The sequence below is a fragment of the Lampetra planeri genome, chromosome 3 (genome assembly GCF_965212315.1).
Source record: "Lampetra planeri chromosome 3, kcLamPlan1.2.h2, whole genome shotgun sequence".
Lineage (NCBI taxonomy): Eukaryota > Metazoa > Chordata > Hyperoartia > Petromyzontiformes > Petromyzontidae > Lampetra > Lampetra planeri.
In genome coordinates, this window is record NC_136109.1 from 9,845,401 (window position 1) to 9,863,075 (window position 17,675).

General features: G+C 46.8%; 1 protein-coding gene across 2 annotated transcripts in view; it reads right to left on the reverse strand.

The window, feature by feature from the left end:
* Nucleotides 1–17,675, reverse strand: part of WLS (Wnt ligand secretion mediator) — a 39,762-nt gene that overhangs the window by 8,226 nt on the left and 13,861 nt on the right. For both annotated transcript variants that reach the window (XM_078592723.1, XM_078592722.1), the window contains exons 4-11: nt 16,759–16,883; nt 14,859–15,020; nt 13,251–13,387; nt 11,094–11,262; nt 8,506–8,603; nt 4,502–4,565; nt 2,554–2,697; nt 887–970 (exon numbers count right to left, since the gene is read on the reverse strand). In XM_078592723.1, coding sequence (XP_078448849.1) covers nt 887–970; nt 2,554–2,697; nt 4,502–4,565; nt 8,506–8,603; nt 11,094–11,262; nt 13,251–13,387; nt 14,859–15,020; nt 16,759–16,883 — 983 coding nt within the window. The remainder of the gene's footprint in view (nt 1–886; nt 971–2,553; nt 2,698–4,501; nt 4,566–8,505; nt 8,604–11,093; nt 11,263–13,250; nt 13,388–14,858; nt 15,021–16,758; nt 16,884–17,675) is intronic.

Genomic DNA, 17,675 nt, shown 5'->3' on the forward strand with positions numbered 1-17,675 from the left:
AGCGTAGACTGTTTACTACAGTGTTGTGACCACGTGTGTGTGTGTAAAGCATTTTTTTATTTTGTGTCCAAGTGTAGTGACTGTTCTTTAGTAGCTGTACTGCAAGTGAAAGTCGTCCTACACAATAACCCTCCTCTCTCTCGTCTCCCTCACACCAGCCACGATTAAATTTAACTAATACATTTGATTACTTTATATTAAATTTCAATAATAAAAATATAAAAAGGTATTTTGCATTCATCATTTTTACATGAATATTTTTGGGTTGTAAAACGAATCATCTGAGTTTCCATTATTTTTCGATTTAAAGCTTTCGTGACTGCAGGGATTCATCTTCTTGGTTCTTTCGGTAAAGTCACGTAGAATGGAAATAATAAAATAATAAAAATAAAACATAATAAAATAATTCTCACGACGTTTCGGCCACAACGCAAGCAGCCGTCCTCAGGTGGAGAGCAGGTCTTTCGAGTAGACAGAGTCTGTGAACCATGCCTGTATCTTACTGTCTACTCGACAGACCTGCTCTCCACCTGAGGACGGCTGCTTGCGTTGTGACCGAAACGTCGTGAGAATTATTTTATTATGTTTTATTATTTAATTATTTTATTATTTCCATTCTACGTGACTTTACCGAAAGAACCAAGAAGATGATTTCCATTATTTCCTATGGGGAAATTCGCTTTGATACACGGGTGCTTTGAATCACGCGCACGTGTTCGGAACGAATTATGCTCGCAATCCAAGGTTTCACTGTACACTACAACCACTACCCTACAGCTCGACACGAAAGACAAGACAACAAACAGCGAGGCAGGCGAGACTGAAGAACGGATGTCACTGTGGTTGTGGGCGTGGTGGGCGTGGTGGCGAAGAGTGCTCCACACACCTGGCTGATGATGAAGAAGATGACCGTGAGAGCAGCACAGCCCAAGGTGGTCAGCATCAGGAACTTGAACCGGAAGATCAAACCCTGCACATCACCACAACCATCACCAACAGCCACCATCATGACCATCTCACGTTGTTAACTACTTCGCCTGGTATACAGCTGTGTCATGGGTTCGATCCCGACCCTGATGATGCCTGTGTAATAAAGGTCGTTGAGGCGACTTCGGGAATCCGGTCTTTTATTCACTTTGCATTACAGCTTTCCTTCACGCTGCTGACAGGCAGCGTGAGAGGGACAGATAGCGAGAGAGACACACCGCCACGTGGCAACCCAGAGCCCTGTTCCCGCATGACCCCTTCCGCCATTCGTTCCCGTTCTGACCACGTGTCGTTCGTCTCCACCCCTATTTAATACCCGGGTCACGTGGTACGTTTCCACCAATCCTGGCTAGCCTCCATGGAATATTCCAGACTCCCTCGTAGGCTCCCGGGACCACGCCCCTGACTCGTCTCCCCATTGGCTGTGGCTAAAGCCAGCAGAACCAATCCTCTACAAACAGCTGTCACCTTTCCATTATGTCAGGGCCACGCCCCTAGGCTTCCCCCCATTGGCTATAGACCAGGACCGGCAGAGCCAATAATCATGACGAGTTGTGATACGTCAGTGAGCCAGATATATCCTCACATTACACCTGTATATTTGGAGTTTGCGTGCCTTTCTTCTCTGTGGTCGTCGTGTGGATTTTTCTCCGGGTCCTCGGAAAATCCCCTCCACGTTTAGAATCAACATCGCACGTTTAGAGTATTTGCCTACTGCTATGTATTGCCACGTGACGATAGGCCACTTCGTTGAGCTATCATTGGTGGCCAAGTCGCTTCTGAAAAAGAGCTGTGTAGTTCAGCGGACCTAAGTTGATAACATAAAAAACAGTACAGTTTTTTTTAGCACATCTACATTCACCACAATGGCAGTGCAGTGACCTATTTGTGATTTAAAACCAAATTGCGAATCTGAATCGTGGCAATTCAAACAAATCATGAGTGAGCAAGTAAGCGTGTGATTGAGTGAGCAAATTTAGTGCTTATTAAGCATCCGTGCGAGTGAGTGAGCGAGCGAACAAGTGCTTAATCAGTGTCCGTGCAAGTGAGTGAGCGTGTGAGCGTGTGAGCGAGCGTGTGAGCGAACGAGTGAGTGAGTGAGCGAGTGAGTGAGCGAGCGAGCGAGCGAACAAGCGCTTAATCAGCGTCCGTGCAAGTGAGTGAGCGTGTGAGCGAGCGAGCTAGCGAGTTAGCAAGCGTGCATCTGTGCGACTGAGTGTGCGAGTGAGTAAGCGAGGAAGCTAGTGAGTTACTAAGCGTCTGTACAATTGAGCGAACGAGCGAGAAAAGCATGTGAGTGAGCAAGCCATCCCCAGCGCTTAGTAAGCATGCGAGTGAGCAAGCCATCTAGCACTTCGTAAGCGTCTGTGCAAGAAAGCGTGCGAGTGATCGAGTCAGTAAGCGTGCATCCGTGCGAGCGAGTGAACGAGCGAGCGTGGGAGCGAGCGAGCTAGCGAGTTACTAAGCATCCGTGCGAGCGAGTGGACGAGTGAGTGGACGGGCGAGCGTGGGAGCGAGCGAGCTAGCGAGTTACTAAGCATCCGTGCGAGCGAGTGAGCACGCCACCTCATAATGCAGCCTTCGCACGCGAGACATGGCGGGCAGGAAGGAGCGTTTGCCGCCGATGTTGCGGAACACTTGGTAGACCATGAAGGTGAGGAAGAGGAAGTAGAGGCATGCGCACACGCCCGCCAGCACGATGAACGCCGTCTGGTACGACGCCGTTAAGGAAATGGAACCGAGGCATGGTTGGGCAGCAAAAACGAAGGCGACACGAACACATTCCTCCTGCGCAGGGAGGTGGTAGGAACGTCGGGTTGCTCGGTCAATGGCCAGGGTCAACGGCGGCATGGTGTATTCCGCAAATATGCCCGACTGTGAGGGCGGGCACAAGCCGGCGGGAGTAGGTTAAACGTTGAGTTTTATAAGGGCACCACGGGGTGACCAGCCCCTCCCCACCCAGCCCCACCCAGCCCCACCCTCCCCACCCAGCCTCACCCTCCCCACCCAGCCTCACCCTCCCCACCCAGCCCACCCCCCACCCAGCCCCACCCAGCCCCTCCCCACCCAGCCCCACCCTCCCCACCCAGCCCCTCCCTCCCCACCCTCCCCTCTCCAACCAGCCCCACCCCTCCCATTTTTGGATGCACGACGGACGGACGGACACAATCATCCCCTGTGGGCTGGTGGAACCAGGAGGTTCCTACCAGTAAAACGGAGTGACCTGCAGTTACACTGCAAGGGATGCGGTTACGGGCTGTACAGACACGAGACCCCAAGCAGTGTTCATTTCAGAGTCAAGTTACTTTCCAGGACACACATGGCATAACGCGCCCTAAGCAACGTCACATTCCACGCCGCACACACGTACCTGAAACGTATAACCAGGTGAGAACGCAACGAGGCGAGTCGATTGTTTAACAAGGGACACCTGGCGGTGCGAGGTGCAGTACCACACCTGGATTTTGAAATCGCAACCCTTTCATACGCGAAGTTGGTGCTTTTGACATGGAGCCGGGCGGAGTGACAGAGCACCGGCAGACGGTAATTACAGCGAGCGGATTCGAGAATGGGTCAGTGCTGTCCACTCCTATGCTCGAGTTTTCTTCGTGTACTCCAAGTTTGCTCGCACACTTAACACTGCTTCTCGATGACAAGGAATTGGCCAAATATACCAAATTCAGGACACTTTCAGGCGTGTGTCCAGATATGGTGAGGCAATCTTGGATAAATTAATACAACTTTGATAATTGTTTTTTTAACCATTTTATCTGGCAACAAAACTGACACCTTTTTTTTTTTACAAGGAGTCATGTTTGCATTCACCACAATACCTGCGGTCGGAATGCAAACAAAAAACACAACTCTGATAATGTATGCACTGTCCTTGAAACTGATTGGTCCACACCTGAGACAGCTTTTCTTAGAGCCTAGTCTCACATGGTGTTGGACCAGATGATGCCATAAGGCGCACAACTCAAAGACAACGCACCATCAGAGTATGAGAGCTCGGGGCAAGAATTTACACCATTGGAACCTCCGTTGCCAGTAGCAAAATATGATAATTGTTTTTTTACCCTTTTATCTGGCAACAAAACTGACACCTTTTTTTTACAAGGAGTCATGTTTGCATTGACCACAATACCTGCGGCTGGAATGCAAACAAAAAACACAACTCTGATAATGTATGCACTGTCCTTGAAATTGATTGGTCCACACCCGAGACAGCTTTTCTTAGAGCCTCGACCCAATTGGTATTCGACCAGATGACGCCAAAAGGCGTACACAGCTCAAAGACGACGCCACTATCAAAGTAACGAGGGCCCGGGGTGAGCATCTACATCAGTTTCAAGGACAATGCTAAGTGCTCGGCTCAGAGGAAGATTGGCATGAACCTGGTGTTTGATTGGTGGTCGGTGCGTGTTTGTTAACGCGCCCAAACGCACACAGCCCTTAGACGAACGCGCACTGCCCTGCAAGGCCGGGGCAATTGTCCAGCCGTTGTCAAGGATACAGCCAGGTGGCTTCCGGTTTCCGTGGCCCAGATGCTGTAGAATGGGTTCGTCAACTGCACGCCTCTGCACACACAAAGAAGACCATACCCCACCACTTTACACACACACACAAAACATGCAGGTACACATGCACACACAGAGAGGACCATCCCCCACACTTTACACACACACAAAACATGCAGGTACACATGCACACACAGAGAGGTCCATCCCCCCCCCACCACTTTACACACACACAAAACATGCAGGTACACATGCACACACAGAGGACCATCCCCCACACTTTACACACACACACAAAACATGCAGGTACACATGCACACACAGAGACAAAGACCCCCCCACCACTTTACACACACACGCAACATGCAGGTACACATGCACACACAGAGAGGACCATCCCCCCCCACCACTTTACACACACACACAACATGCAGGTACACATGCACACACAAAAAGGACCATCCCCCACACTTTACACACACACACAAAACATGCAGGTACACATGCACACACAGAGAGGACCATCCCCCACACTTTACACACACACAAAACATGCAGGTACACATGCACACACAGAGAGGTCCATCCCCCCCCACCACTTTACACACACACAAAACATGCAGGTACACATGCACACACAGAGGACCATCCCCCACACTTTACACACACACAAAACATGCAGGTACACATGCACACACAGAGAGGTCCATCCCCCCCCACCACTTTACACACACACAAAACATGCAGGTACACATGCACACAGAAAGAGGACCATCCCCCACACTTTACACACACACAAAACATGCAGGTACACATGCACACACAGAGAGGTCCATCCCCCCCCACCACTTTACACACACACACACAACATGCAGGTACACATGCACACACAAAGAGGACCATCCCCCCCACACACTTTACACACACACACAACATGCAGGTACACATGCACACACAGAGAGAAGACAAAGACCCCCCCCCCCCACACTTTACACACACACAAAACATGCAGGTACACATGCACACACAAAGAGGACCATACCCCACACTTTACACACACACACAACATGCAGGTACACATGCACACACAAAGAGGACCATCCCCCCCACACACTTTACACACACACACAACATGCAGGTACACATGCACACACAGAGAGAAGACAAAGACCCCCCCCCCCACACTTTACACACACACAAAACATGCAGGTACACATGCACACACAGAGAGGACCATCCCATCCCCCACACTTTACACACACACAAAACATGCAGGTACACATGCACACACAAAGACAAAGATCCCCCCCCCCCACCTATATAGCCTTAACAAACTGTTTGGCCAAGTGCTGTGAGCGAGCACATATGAAGGCCTGCACAGCACATGAGAGTGGCCACAGCGCCACGCCCGACCACCTTTGTTTACACACAGGATCAGGTACTCATTTGAGGCCGAGTCGACCTAGGGGAGGCCTGGGATTGGTTCAGATATTCATCACCAATGTTGCTTGTGAGCGGGAATCGAACTCGGGTCACCGGCTTCATAATTCGACGCACTAACCGCTACACCACCGCTCCCCGCACACGCACACACCACAGGTGTGACGTCACCGCTCACTTGCCGTGCAAAGTATACACATTGTGCCCCCCCCCCCACAAAATACAAAAGTCTATTTGTATACTTTCTGCATTGTGTACAGTCTGGAAGCTACCCACATGCCACATTTCAAGTCTGTTGCATGTTGGGAAGTATGCTAAACATTTAGAACAGACACACAGCAAGAAAATTATTTTTTATTTTCTTGCTGTGGATTTCCCACCTAATGATGATTGCTTGCGTTGCAGTCGAAACGTCGTGAGAATTTTTAATTGTTTTATATTTGTATTATTTTATTATTTCCCTTCTACGACGTGACGAATTTACCAAAAGAACCAAAAATACCATCATCACGTTTGTTTGTTTACCGAAGCCTCACAGAGTCTCACGACTCTTTTTCCAGAGGGTCCTTTCAAGTTCTCGCAAGTAGGGAGCGAATCGCTGCCGTGCACGTTCCCAAATGAACAATTTCCCTTTTGTATACATACATAACGTAATTTTTCCATGACACGGTGTTCTTCGGGAAGGCAACTAGTCCTGCGTTATAGGAGAAACAGACTGTACATCTCTGACCTGTCCCTCCCTGGTGTCATGACACCATAACGTCCGTAATGAAATGGCCACTCGGCTCTCTCTGTTGTTCATTCTTCTCTCTCATCCCACCCATTTGAAATGTTTTGGCACGGCGAGCCGCGTTTTTCGACGGCTCAAAAGCCTCTGCGGATTACATCTTCCCGGCAGGCCGCCAGTTTAATATAACCCTGATGCAGTCCACGAAAAAACCTGCCCTTCGTTGCACGAACACCCCAGGCAAATCATCTACTAAAGGATCTAGTAGTTATCATTATTTACGTTTTTTATAAGGCACAGAAGACCCAACTAAGGGGCTTTAGAGCACCGTACGGTAAAAAAAAAGTATATAAAAAACATCTCAAGTTTATCAAAACATGTCGTGGAAAATAAGTAGGTTTTTTTAGCTTTATTTCTTTCTGAAATAGGAGAATCTAGAGAACACCTCAGGCAAATCATCTACCAAAGGATCTAGTAGTTATCATTATTTACGTTTTTATAAGGCGCAGCAGACCAAACTAAGGGGCTTTAGAGCACCGTACTGTAAAAAAAAAGTATATAAAAAACATCTCAAGTTTATCAAAACATGTCGTGGAAAATAAGTAGGTTTTTTGAGCTTTATTTCTTTCTGAAATAGGAGAATCTAGAGTGGTCAGGCGCAGCTGGTTCTTCCCGGGACACAGAGTTCCAAATCTAATGCAAAGTATGATCTGTGTTTTGATTTAGTGCGCTGATCTTAAAGGTGCATTGAAAAATGTTGATACTTCGACTGATGCTCCTGCTGTTGTGGAGTGACTCGTGCAGCCAGCTATGGCTGCAGAGTTTGGTAGTACATGTTGTTTATGTCGTTTATTGTGAAAATTCGGTCACAGTTCCTATGACCACTGTTTCATTGCTTTTATGGCTTTATTTTGGTGATTTTCGAAAAGTTTTTTGGTTTGGCCATGTTTGTTTGTTGTAGTACAGAGTTAGACTGATGGCCTTAATCTAAGTTGTCTTGTGGTTGTTGTTGTTGTTTGACTTGCATCCCACTGGGATATTTGCACAGGGTTGGTGTCCGGTGATTTTTCTGCAATATTTTGCTGTCTTTTCTTGGATTTTCTGTTTGCACAGTCACTTTAAGATGTTTTCTTGTTCATGTTTTTTTGTTTGTTGCGGTTGCACCCGATTCAAGAGCCGAATGGCTCACAGGGCTACACCTAATAAATGACCTTTGAACTTTAATGGTCAAGGACCAAGAGGAAAAAAAACGCCCGAGCTCCGAAAGTTTTTTGTTGTTGCCGAAAGCGTAGCCGACGAGAGGTAGACACGGCCGTCGTGCAGTTGTGTGTGTCTACGGATCCTCAAACTCTCAGAACAAGGGATTGCAAAAAAACCTGCACAGTTTGTTGGCCATGGACAGTAAAAGTTTGGATTGCGAGCATAATTCGTTCCAGAAACGTGTTTGTAATTCCAAAGCACTCTTACATCAGTTGTGATCACGTGACGCTCGGCAGACAAAGTGTATACTGTACGTACTGCTCGTATTGCAAGACCTCGCTCGTTTATCAAATTCATATTTATTAAAAAATTTGCTCTTCTTGCAAAACATTCGCAGACCAAGTTACTCGCAATCAAAGGTTGTACTGTATATACACACAGACACACGAGGCAAATCGCTGAAAGAGCGCTGTGTGAATTGAGCACGGCAATTTGAATCGCGCAGCGCTGGAAGGGATTTGTAAGGCCCAGTAAAGTTTGGGAGATTGACTCCCGACGAAAACGAGCGGTCGAAAGGTTGCGTAGAGAACGTACGTCGGCTGACGGTGGAGGGGTGGGGGGGAGTGGTGGCACCTTTCACACATGTCGAAGATGAACAGGGACAGGGATCCGAAGGCGATGGCTCCCACTTGTTTCCAGTAAACTCCAAGGCGGTTTCTCTGAGTCTGGTCCTGAACAACAAAGACAAAGACACCAATCACAGACCGTTGGGGGCAGGTGCTGTTAATCTTCTTGGTTATTTCAGTAAAGTCACGTGGAAGGGAAGTAATAAAATAATAAAAATAAAACATAATAAAATACAATTCTCACGACGTTTCAGACGCTGTCTCCCCGACAGACCTGTTCTTCACCTGAGGACGGCTGCTTGTGTTGTGGCCGAAACGTCGTGAGAATTATTTTATTATGTTTTATTATTTTATTATGTTTTATTTGTATTATTTTATTACTTCCCTTCTACGTGACTTTACCGAAAGAACCAAGATGATGAATACCTGCAGTCACGAAAGCTTTAAATCGAAATTTAAGTGCTGTTAAGTTGAGACCTACAAAGCCCGGCACGACACACGAGGAGGGAGTGGGTTACCAGCACTACGTCCCGACCGCCTTTGTCTCCCTAGTGGTGACGTTTACACACCAAACCAGGTTCTCATTTGAGGCCGAGTTGATCTAGGTTAGGCCCAAGACCGTTTCATACATTCGTCACTGGTAACACAACAAAGATACCCCCGTATAGCCTGTAACAGGCTTTCGGTAAAGTCACGTGGGTATAAAATAAAATAAATTAAATCGCGACGTTTCGATCGCAAAACAAGCATCCGTCATCAGGTGGGACAACCACAGCAAGAAACAATTGTTGAAGTGGGCGTGACTTTACCGAAAGAACCAAAGAGTATGGATCCCTGCCGTCAAAAAAACTTCAAATCTAGACTGTAACAGACTGTTTAGACAAGACCTGTTAGCGCGCACCGATAAAGCCTAGTATGGCATACTAGGGGGGTGGGGTGGCCAGCACCACACCCCGGCTGGCTGCCTTTGTCTCCCTAGTGGTGACGTTTACACACCAAACCAGGTTCTCATTTGAGGCCGAGTCGACCTAGGAAAGGCCCAGGATCGGTTCAAACAATCGTCACTGGTGTGAGCCGTGAGCGTGAATCGAACTCGGGTCGCCGGGTTCATAGAGCAGTGCGTTTACCGCTACACGCACACACACGCACAAGAAAAAGGTCCCACATTTAGCAAGGCTGGCTACATACGGTGTGAAAGAAGTTCAACACAGATACATTTTGCCCAACAAACTGTTGCAGCAAGCGCTGTTAGCAAGAACCTACCAGGGCTGGGACACCACAAACAAGGGAACGGTGTGTGACCAACCCTTTAGAGTGGCTACATGTTAAAGTTTATTTTTATAAATCAACCTATTTAGCTTTTGCTTAATTTTTTCAATTCCTCCCCCCCCACAAATGTTATCTCCACGGTGCTATCCATGCCGTGTTGTAGTAAGAAATATCCATTCAGAGCTCACGCAGAGGAGTGCAACGTTGTGTGTTCAATGACAGCTTACAGAAGTGGACATGAACATACGTACCTCTGAGATCCCATCAAGTGAAGTCTGCTATAGAGTCACCATTTGTTGCATTATCATCATCATCATGCTTAAATTTCGATTTAAAGCTTTCGTGACTGCAGGGGATTCATATTCTTGGTTCTTTCGGTAAAGTCACGTAGAAGGGAAATAATAAAATAATAAAAATATAAAACAATAAAAAAGTAACACAACACAAGCAATCATCATCAGGTGTGAAAACCACAGCAAGAAAATTATTTTTTATTATTTTTTATTTTCTTGCTGTGGATTTCCCACCTGATGATGATTGCTTGCGTTGCAGTCGAAACGTCGTGAGAATTTTTTATTGTTTTATATTTGTATTATTTTATTATTTCCCTTCTACGACATGACGACTTTACCGAAAGAACCAAGAATACCATCATCACGTTTGTTTGTTTACCGAAGCCTCACGGAGTCTCACGACTCTTTCTCCAGAGGGTCCTTCCAAGTCCTCGCAAGTAGGGAGCGAATCGCTGCCGTGCACGTTCCCAAACGAACAATTTGCAGGTCCATCTTCTTGGTTCTTTCGGTAAAGTCATGTAGAATGGAAATAATAAAACATAATAAAATGATTCTCACGACGTTTCGGCCACAACGCAAGCAGCCGTCCTCAGGTGCTGTTTTATTCAGACGCTGTCTCCCCGACAGACCTGGTCTTCACCTGAGGACGGCTGCTTGCGTTGTGGCCGAAACGTCGTGAGAATAATTTTATAATGTTTTATTTTATTATTTTATTATTTCCATTCTACGTGACTTTACCGAAAGAACCAAGAAGATGAATCCCTGCAGTCACGAAAGCTTTAAATCGAAATTTGCAGGTCCCTTTTCAAATTTGGAAAAAGTTTTAACCACGACGCCGGCACGCAGTGGCCGACTGCTCGTACAAACGCCGCCGTGGGATCTTTAAACGTCCGCCATCAAGCGGACGGCGCGTGCGTATTTTCACGCCTGATGCATGCCGCAGCGAGTCGATTCATCAGATTTTAAATCAAGAAATCGTTACGCTGAAGGCGTTCCTCCCCCTCCCTCGCCTCTCTCCGTCTCGGTCGCTCACCATGAGGTGCTCCCCGCAGAAGATGATCCAGAAGGAAAGCAGCACGACGTAGAACAAGCCTTGACGGATGTCTCCAAACAGCAGCATCCACGTCCAGTTGAGCCCCACGGAGAGCCACTCCAGAGGGAGGTTAATCATCGTCATCGATACGCCCAGCGCCAAGATCATCCTGCAGGCGGCCAAAGCAATACGTTATGTTTTTTGTTTGCATTATGACTGCGGGTATTGTGGTCTATGCAAACATGACTCCTCGTAAAAAAGGTGTCAGTTTTGTTGCCAGATAAAAGGGTAAAAAACCAATTATCATATTTTGTACTGGCAAATGAGGTTCCAATAGTGTAAATGCTTACCCCGAGCTCTCATACTCTGATGGTGCATTGTCTTTGAGTTGTGCGCCTTTTGGCGTCATCTGGTCCAACACCATGTGAGACTAGGCTCTAAGGAAAGCTATATTCTTAGGTTTTTTCGGTAAAGTCACGTAGGTAAAACATCAAAATTAATAAAAATAATAATAAAATAAAAATCACGACGTTTCGGAGGCAACACAAGTCTCCGTCATCAGGTGGGACCGTCACCTGATGACGGAGACTTGTGTTGCCTCCGAAAAGTCGTGATTTTTATTTTATTTTATTATTTTTTATTAATTTTGATGTTTTACCTACGTGACTTTACCAAAAAAACCTAAGAATATGAATCCTTGCAGTCACGAAAGCTTCAAATCTAGAATCTAAGGAAAGCTGTCTCGGGTGTGGACCAATCAACTTCAAGGACAGTGCATACATTATCAGAGTTATGTTTTTTGTTTGCATTATGACTGCGGGTATTGTGGTCTATGCAAACATGACTCCTCGTAAAAAAGGTGTCAGTTTTGTTGCCAGATAAAAGGGTAAAAAACCAATTATCATATTTTTTACTGGCAAATGAGGTTCCAATGGTGTAAATGCTTACTCCAAGCTCTCATACTCTGATGGTGCATTGTCTTTGAGTTGTGCGCCTTTTGGCGTCATCTGGTCCAACACCATGTGAGACTAGGCTCTAAGGAAAGCTGTCTCGGGTGTGGACCAATCAACTTCAAGGACAGTGCATACATTATCAGAGTTGTGTTTTTTGTTTGCATTATGACTGCAGGTATTGTGGTCTATGCAAACATGACTCCTCGTAAAAAAGGTGTTAGTTTTGTTGCCAGATAAAAGGGTAAAAAAACAATTATAATACGTGCACGTTTGTAGAGTATTTGACTACTGCTGGAGATTTCACACGAGATAAGCCCAATTCGTTTTGAGCTATCATTAGTGATACCCAGGTCGCTCAAGTGTGCCTTACCCCGGTCAAATAAAAATAGTAAATGAGCACCTTGTTCCATTGGAACCTCCTTTGCCAGTAGCAAAATATGATAATTGTTTTTTTACCCTCTCATCTGGCAACAAAACTGACACCTTTTTAAAATCCTCTATATTAAGTTCACTTGCTTGCTTGCGTGCTTGCGTGCTTGCTTGCTTACGACCGTGCAAATCTTTCGGTCGTTTTTTAACCACTTCCCGTGATCCAATCGAGCTGACATTTTCCACACAGACTCGTTGTGCGTAACAATTAATTTTCGTGAAATTTTTTTTCCAAAATTTGACACTGTTTAGGGAAAAAAATTAAATATTTAATTACCAATTGCTTAATGCTGGCAGACAATCATCTGACCCATAGGTGGCAGCCATCTCAAGCCAGAGGACGAGAGGACTCTAGCCGCCACGCATATAAAGGATTTAGAGTGAAAAACTTTGTTTTTACGGGTTAATTTCTTACAAGGAGTCATGTTTGCATTGACCACAATACCTGCGGTCGGAATGCAAACAAAAAACACAACTCTGATAATGTATGCACTGTCCTTGAAGTTGATTGGTCCACACCAGAGACAGCTTTTCTTAGAGCCTAGTCTCACATCGTGTTGGACCAGATGACGCCAAAAGGCAGCAGCAATTCCAAAAAAAGCTTGTGTTGCCTCCGAAACGTCGCGATTTCATTCACTTAAATTTTTCACCCACGCGCCTTTACCGAAAAAAACAAAGAGTACGAATCCCTGCAGTCACGAAAACTTCTAATCTAGAATGTTTGTTTCTTGTGTGTGCGTGCGTGTCCAGGAGGCGCGGAACGAGGGTCCCTTGCTTTTCGAGCAGCACGGGCGGCCGGGCCAGCTGGGACAGGCGCCTCCAGAACCAGACGAGGGTGACGAGCACGAGCGGAGTGAGGAAGGTCTTCATGGCGAACCACACTTGCGTGAAGCCGCCGTTCTGGTGGATGCCCTGCATGTGCAGCGATGCAGCAGCACAACAACAACAACACCCGCAGCAGGTATCGCATTAATAATAATCGCAACCGCAACTACAATACAGCAGCGCAGCAGCGCAGCTATCACGATAATAATCGCAACCGCAACTACAATACAGCACTACTAGAACTACAGTACAGCAACACATTAGCACAATACCATAGGTATCACAATAATAATCGCAACCGCAACTACAATACAGCACTACTAGAACTACAGTACAGCAACACATTAGCACAACACCACCACAGGTATCACAATAATAATCGCAACCACAACTACAATACAGCACTACTAGAACTACAGTACAGCAACACATTAGCACAACAACACGGGTATCACAATAATAATCGCAACCACAACTACAATACAGTACTACTAGAACTACAGTACAGCAACACATTAGCACAATACCATAGGTATCACAATAATAATCGCAACCGCAACTACAATACAGCACTACTAGAACTACAGTACAGCAACACATTAGCACAACAACACGGGTATCACAATAATAATCGCAACCACAACTACAATACAGTACTACTAGAACTACAGTACAGCAACACATTAGCACAACACCACCACAGGTATCACAATAATAATCACAACCACAACTACAATACAGCACTACTAGAACTACAGTACAGCAACACATTAGCACAATACCACAGCTATCATAATAATAATCGCAACCACAACTACAAAACAGCAGTACTACACAGCAACACCACCGCCGTTACAACCAAAATAGGAATACAACATTACCGCAGCGCGCTTTTGGTTAATGTCTTTGTGTGAAAGTAGGTTAATGCGTTGGGAGTGTGCCGGTCTGCGTATTGGTTTGTGTGTTGGTGTGTGGGCTCACACAGGTAGGGGCACTGTATGTGTAGGGACGCGTGTCCGTGTGTGTGTGTGGGGAGCGGGTAGTGCAGCATTTAGGGCGCAGCGCTACGAACCCAGCGACCCCAGTTGCATTTCCGCTCGAGGCCAACACCATTGACGAAAATCTGAACCGGTCCTTGGCCTCCCCTAGGTCGACTCAGCCTCAAATAAGTACCTGGTACGGTGTGTAAACATCACCACTGGGGAGACAAAGGCGGCCAGGCGTGGTGCTGGCCACCCACCCCCTCGTGTGCCGTGCCGGCTTTCAGCACTTGCCCCAACAGCCTGTTGAAGCTATACGGGGATCTTTGTCTTGGCCTAATGTTTGTTAGTGACCACAGACTACGTTGTGGTCTACACGACGGTCCACACTTTTGCACATGCGCCGGCCATCGCGTTATCACGAACATATGACGAGAGCACGCGTAACGTAAGGCAGAGACGCCTGTAACGTCCACGACCACGTCACACGTGCCAAACAAGCAGAGCGTCCGGCGTAACCCGTGCCGCCCCCCACCCCCCCCGCCCCCACAATCCCCCTGGGCGTGCGCTGTGCGCACCGTGAGGTTGATGTCCAGGATCTTGCCGATGCCCATGTTGATGTTGCGCTGCTCGCTGGTGGGCAGGCGCATGTTGACGAGGTAATACTTGTGCCCGATGGAGCCCAGCTCCAGCAGCGGCAGCATCTCGCACTCGTACAGGCGGCCCTCGTTATCCGGCGTCTAAACGGCGACGACGAAATTGGCGGCGATTGGTTACGATGGGCGAGGCAGCGATGAGAGGGAGAAAAAAAATGTTGACGCGCACGCCGCGTGGATTGCGCGACCGTTTCCAACGTACATTTGTCCTCGGCGAGTATTTAGTTGCCGGTAATAACGGCAGAGATCGCGCTCGGGATAGCGGATTTGCCAGTGAGAACGCGCCTCCATTGGCCGGGAATGCCGGGGCATGTCGTTTTAGCGATGCATCTTGCCTCCAGGTTTTTCGGGGAACCATTTCCCTTGGAAAGTTGTTTTTTTATATATATAGGGCAACTTTCTAATAGAAACAGCACTTTATACTAGAAGTTTTGTTCATATTAGATCATCTTTACAATAGTTAGCGCGCCTCTCCCATTACAGACAGCCGACCAAACGGACAGATATTAAATTGGTCGCGAAAGCAGACGTGCTTAACGGACAGATATAATGTGTAAATGCTTTCTATCTTAGTTGCAGAGCATTGAAAACCACAGAAAACTTCATCACAACCAACACTTGAATCACAAACACAAATGGTGCCACAGCCAACATCACCATCATCATAACCATCACCGTCAACTTCGTTACATTTGCTCCCGTACCGCCACCAGTCACCTTCATCACCACCATCATCTCCATAAAAAAAACACCACTCCCATTAATCACTGCCTCCATTACCCATGACCATCAGCCACTAATAAATCACCCACTTTCTCCATTACAACCACCATGCATTTCCATCACCACCATCATAACCATTACCACCACCACCACCACTGCAATCACCACCATTATCATCAACACTGTATTCATGACACCAGCAGCACTATGCCCCCATCATTGCAACTACCTTCCCCGTACATAAAACAATTTCTCCATCAACCACTACCATCACCACTTCCATCCCGAATACAAAACCCACAATCTCCATCACAGGCACCACCATTTACAACAGCCACCACCATATTCATTAACACCACCAACACCATCGTCTCCATCAGAAACATCACCCTCTGTTGACCGATTTGGGAGTCTTACAATCGTCTACATAATCCACCAACTCTTCCTTTCAAGGCAGGTGCCTCTCATCTTTTTGAATATCATGATCACTATCACCACCGCTGCCACCATCACCAACAACAAAAACAACCGCCATTCGCCACTAAGTGGCGGTGACGTCACCACGGCACCTGTGCCAGGCCAGGTGCACTTTGAGGCCACGTGACGTGTCGAAGGCTCGCCGACAGGTCACGGGACAGACCCAACTACCGTGGGTTGACCGATTGAAATTACTGGCAAGATGCACCAGCTGTGCACCCTACTGTGCCAACTATTGCCACCACTAGATTTGAAGCTTTCGTGACTGCAAGGATTCATATTCTTAGGTTTTTTCGGTAAAATCACGTAGGTAAAAAATTTAAATTAATAAAAGTAAAATAAAAAATAAAAATAAAATAAAAAATAAAATAAAAAATAAAATAAAAATCACGACGTTTCGGAGGCAACGCAAGCTTCCGTCTTCAGGTGGAACCTACGTGACTTTACCGAAAAAACCTAAGAATATTGCCACCACCTCCATTACCACCACCTTTAGAGCCTTAACAGACTATCGGGGCATATGCAATTCGCGAGCACCGATTAAGGCCGGAACGTCACACGGCGGGGGGGGGGGGGGGGTCGGTGGCTACCGCCATCACCACCACTGCCCACCACACCTCACCATGGTGTGGCTGAATTGGCAGTCGAGGCGCCGATGCTCCACCGAGCGAGCCAGCTCGGTCCAGTTGTCCGCGTGGCTGTCCTTGTACCCCATCTTCACCTCCAGCGTCACCTCGGCCTTGTCCACTGGGCAGGCACGCACAACATCACGCCGCTATAGCACCGAGTCTCCCTTGTGCCGTTGCCAATCGCTCCCCTTTCCGTGCCCGGCTTGTAATGACGATACAATCAATTTGAGAAAACCTCTTCTTGGTTCTTTCGGTAAAGTCACGTAGAAGGGAAGTAATAAAATAATAAAAATAAAACACAATAAAATAATTTTCACGACGTTTCGGCCACAACGCAAGCAGCCGTCCTCAGGTGAAAACCAGGTCCGTCGAGGCGACAGAGTCTGAATGAAACAGATTCATTCAGACTCTGTCGCCTCGACGGACCTGGTTTTCACCTGAGGATGAAACAGACTCATTAAGACTCTGTCGCCTCGACGGACCTGGTTTTCACCTGAGGACGGCTGCTTGCGTTGTGGCCGAAACGTCGTGAGAATTATTTTGTTTTATTTTTATTATTTTATTACTTCCCTTCTACGTGACTTTACCGAAAGAAACAAGAAGATGAATCCCTGCAGTCACGAAAGCTTTAAATCGAAAAATTGAGAAAACCTCTTAAAAAGCTACTCTTTTTTTCTGTATGAAGAGTAGTTTTATAAGGCCATTTTAAGAGCATTTCTCAGACAGCGAGCCGTGAAAACCTACATCGATGCATCGATTGATCGGCTGAATTCAATTCGTCCGCTTATAATAGATGCATCGAGTTGTAACGTGTATGAATAGAATATTTAAGATTCGCGCAAATGATGTTGAAGTTAAATTTAGGCTAATGCAGGTCAATTGACCAAGTTCGCAGCCGAGTGCACTAACC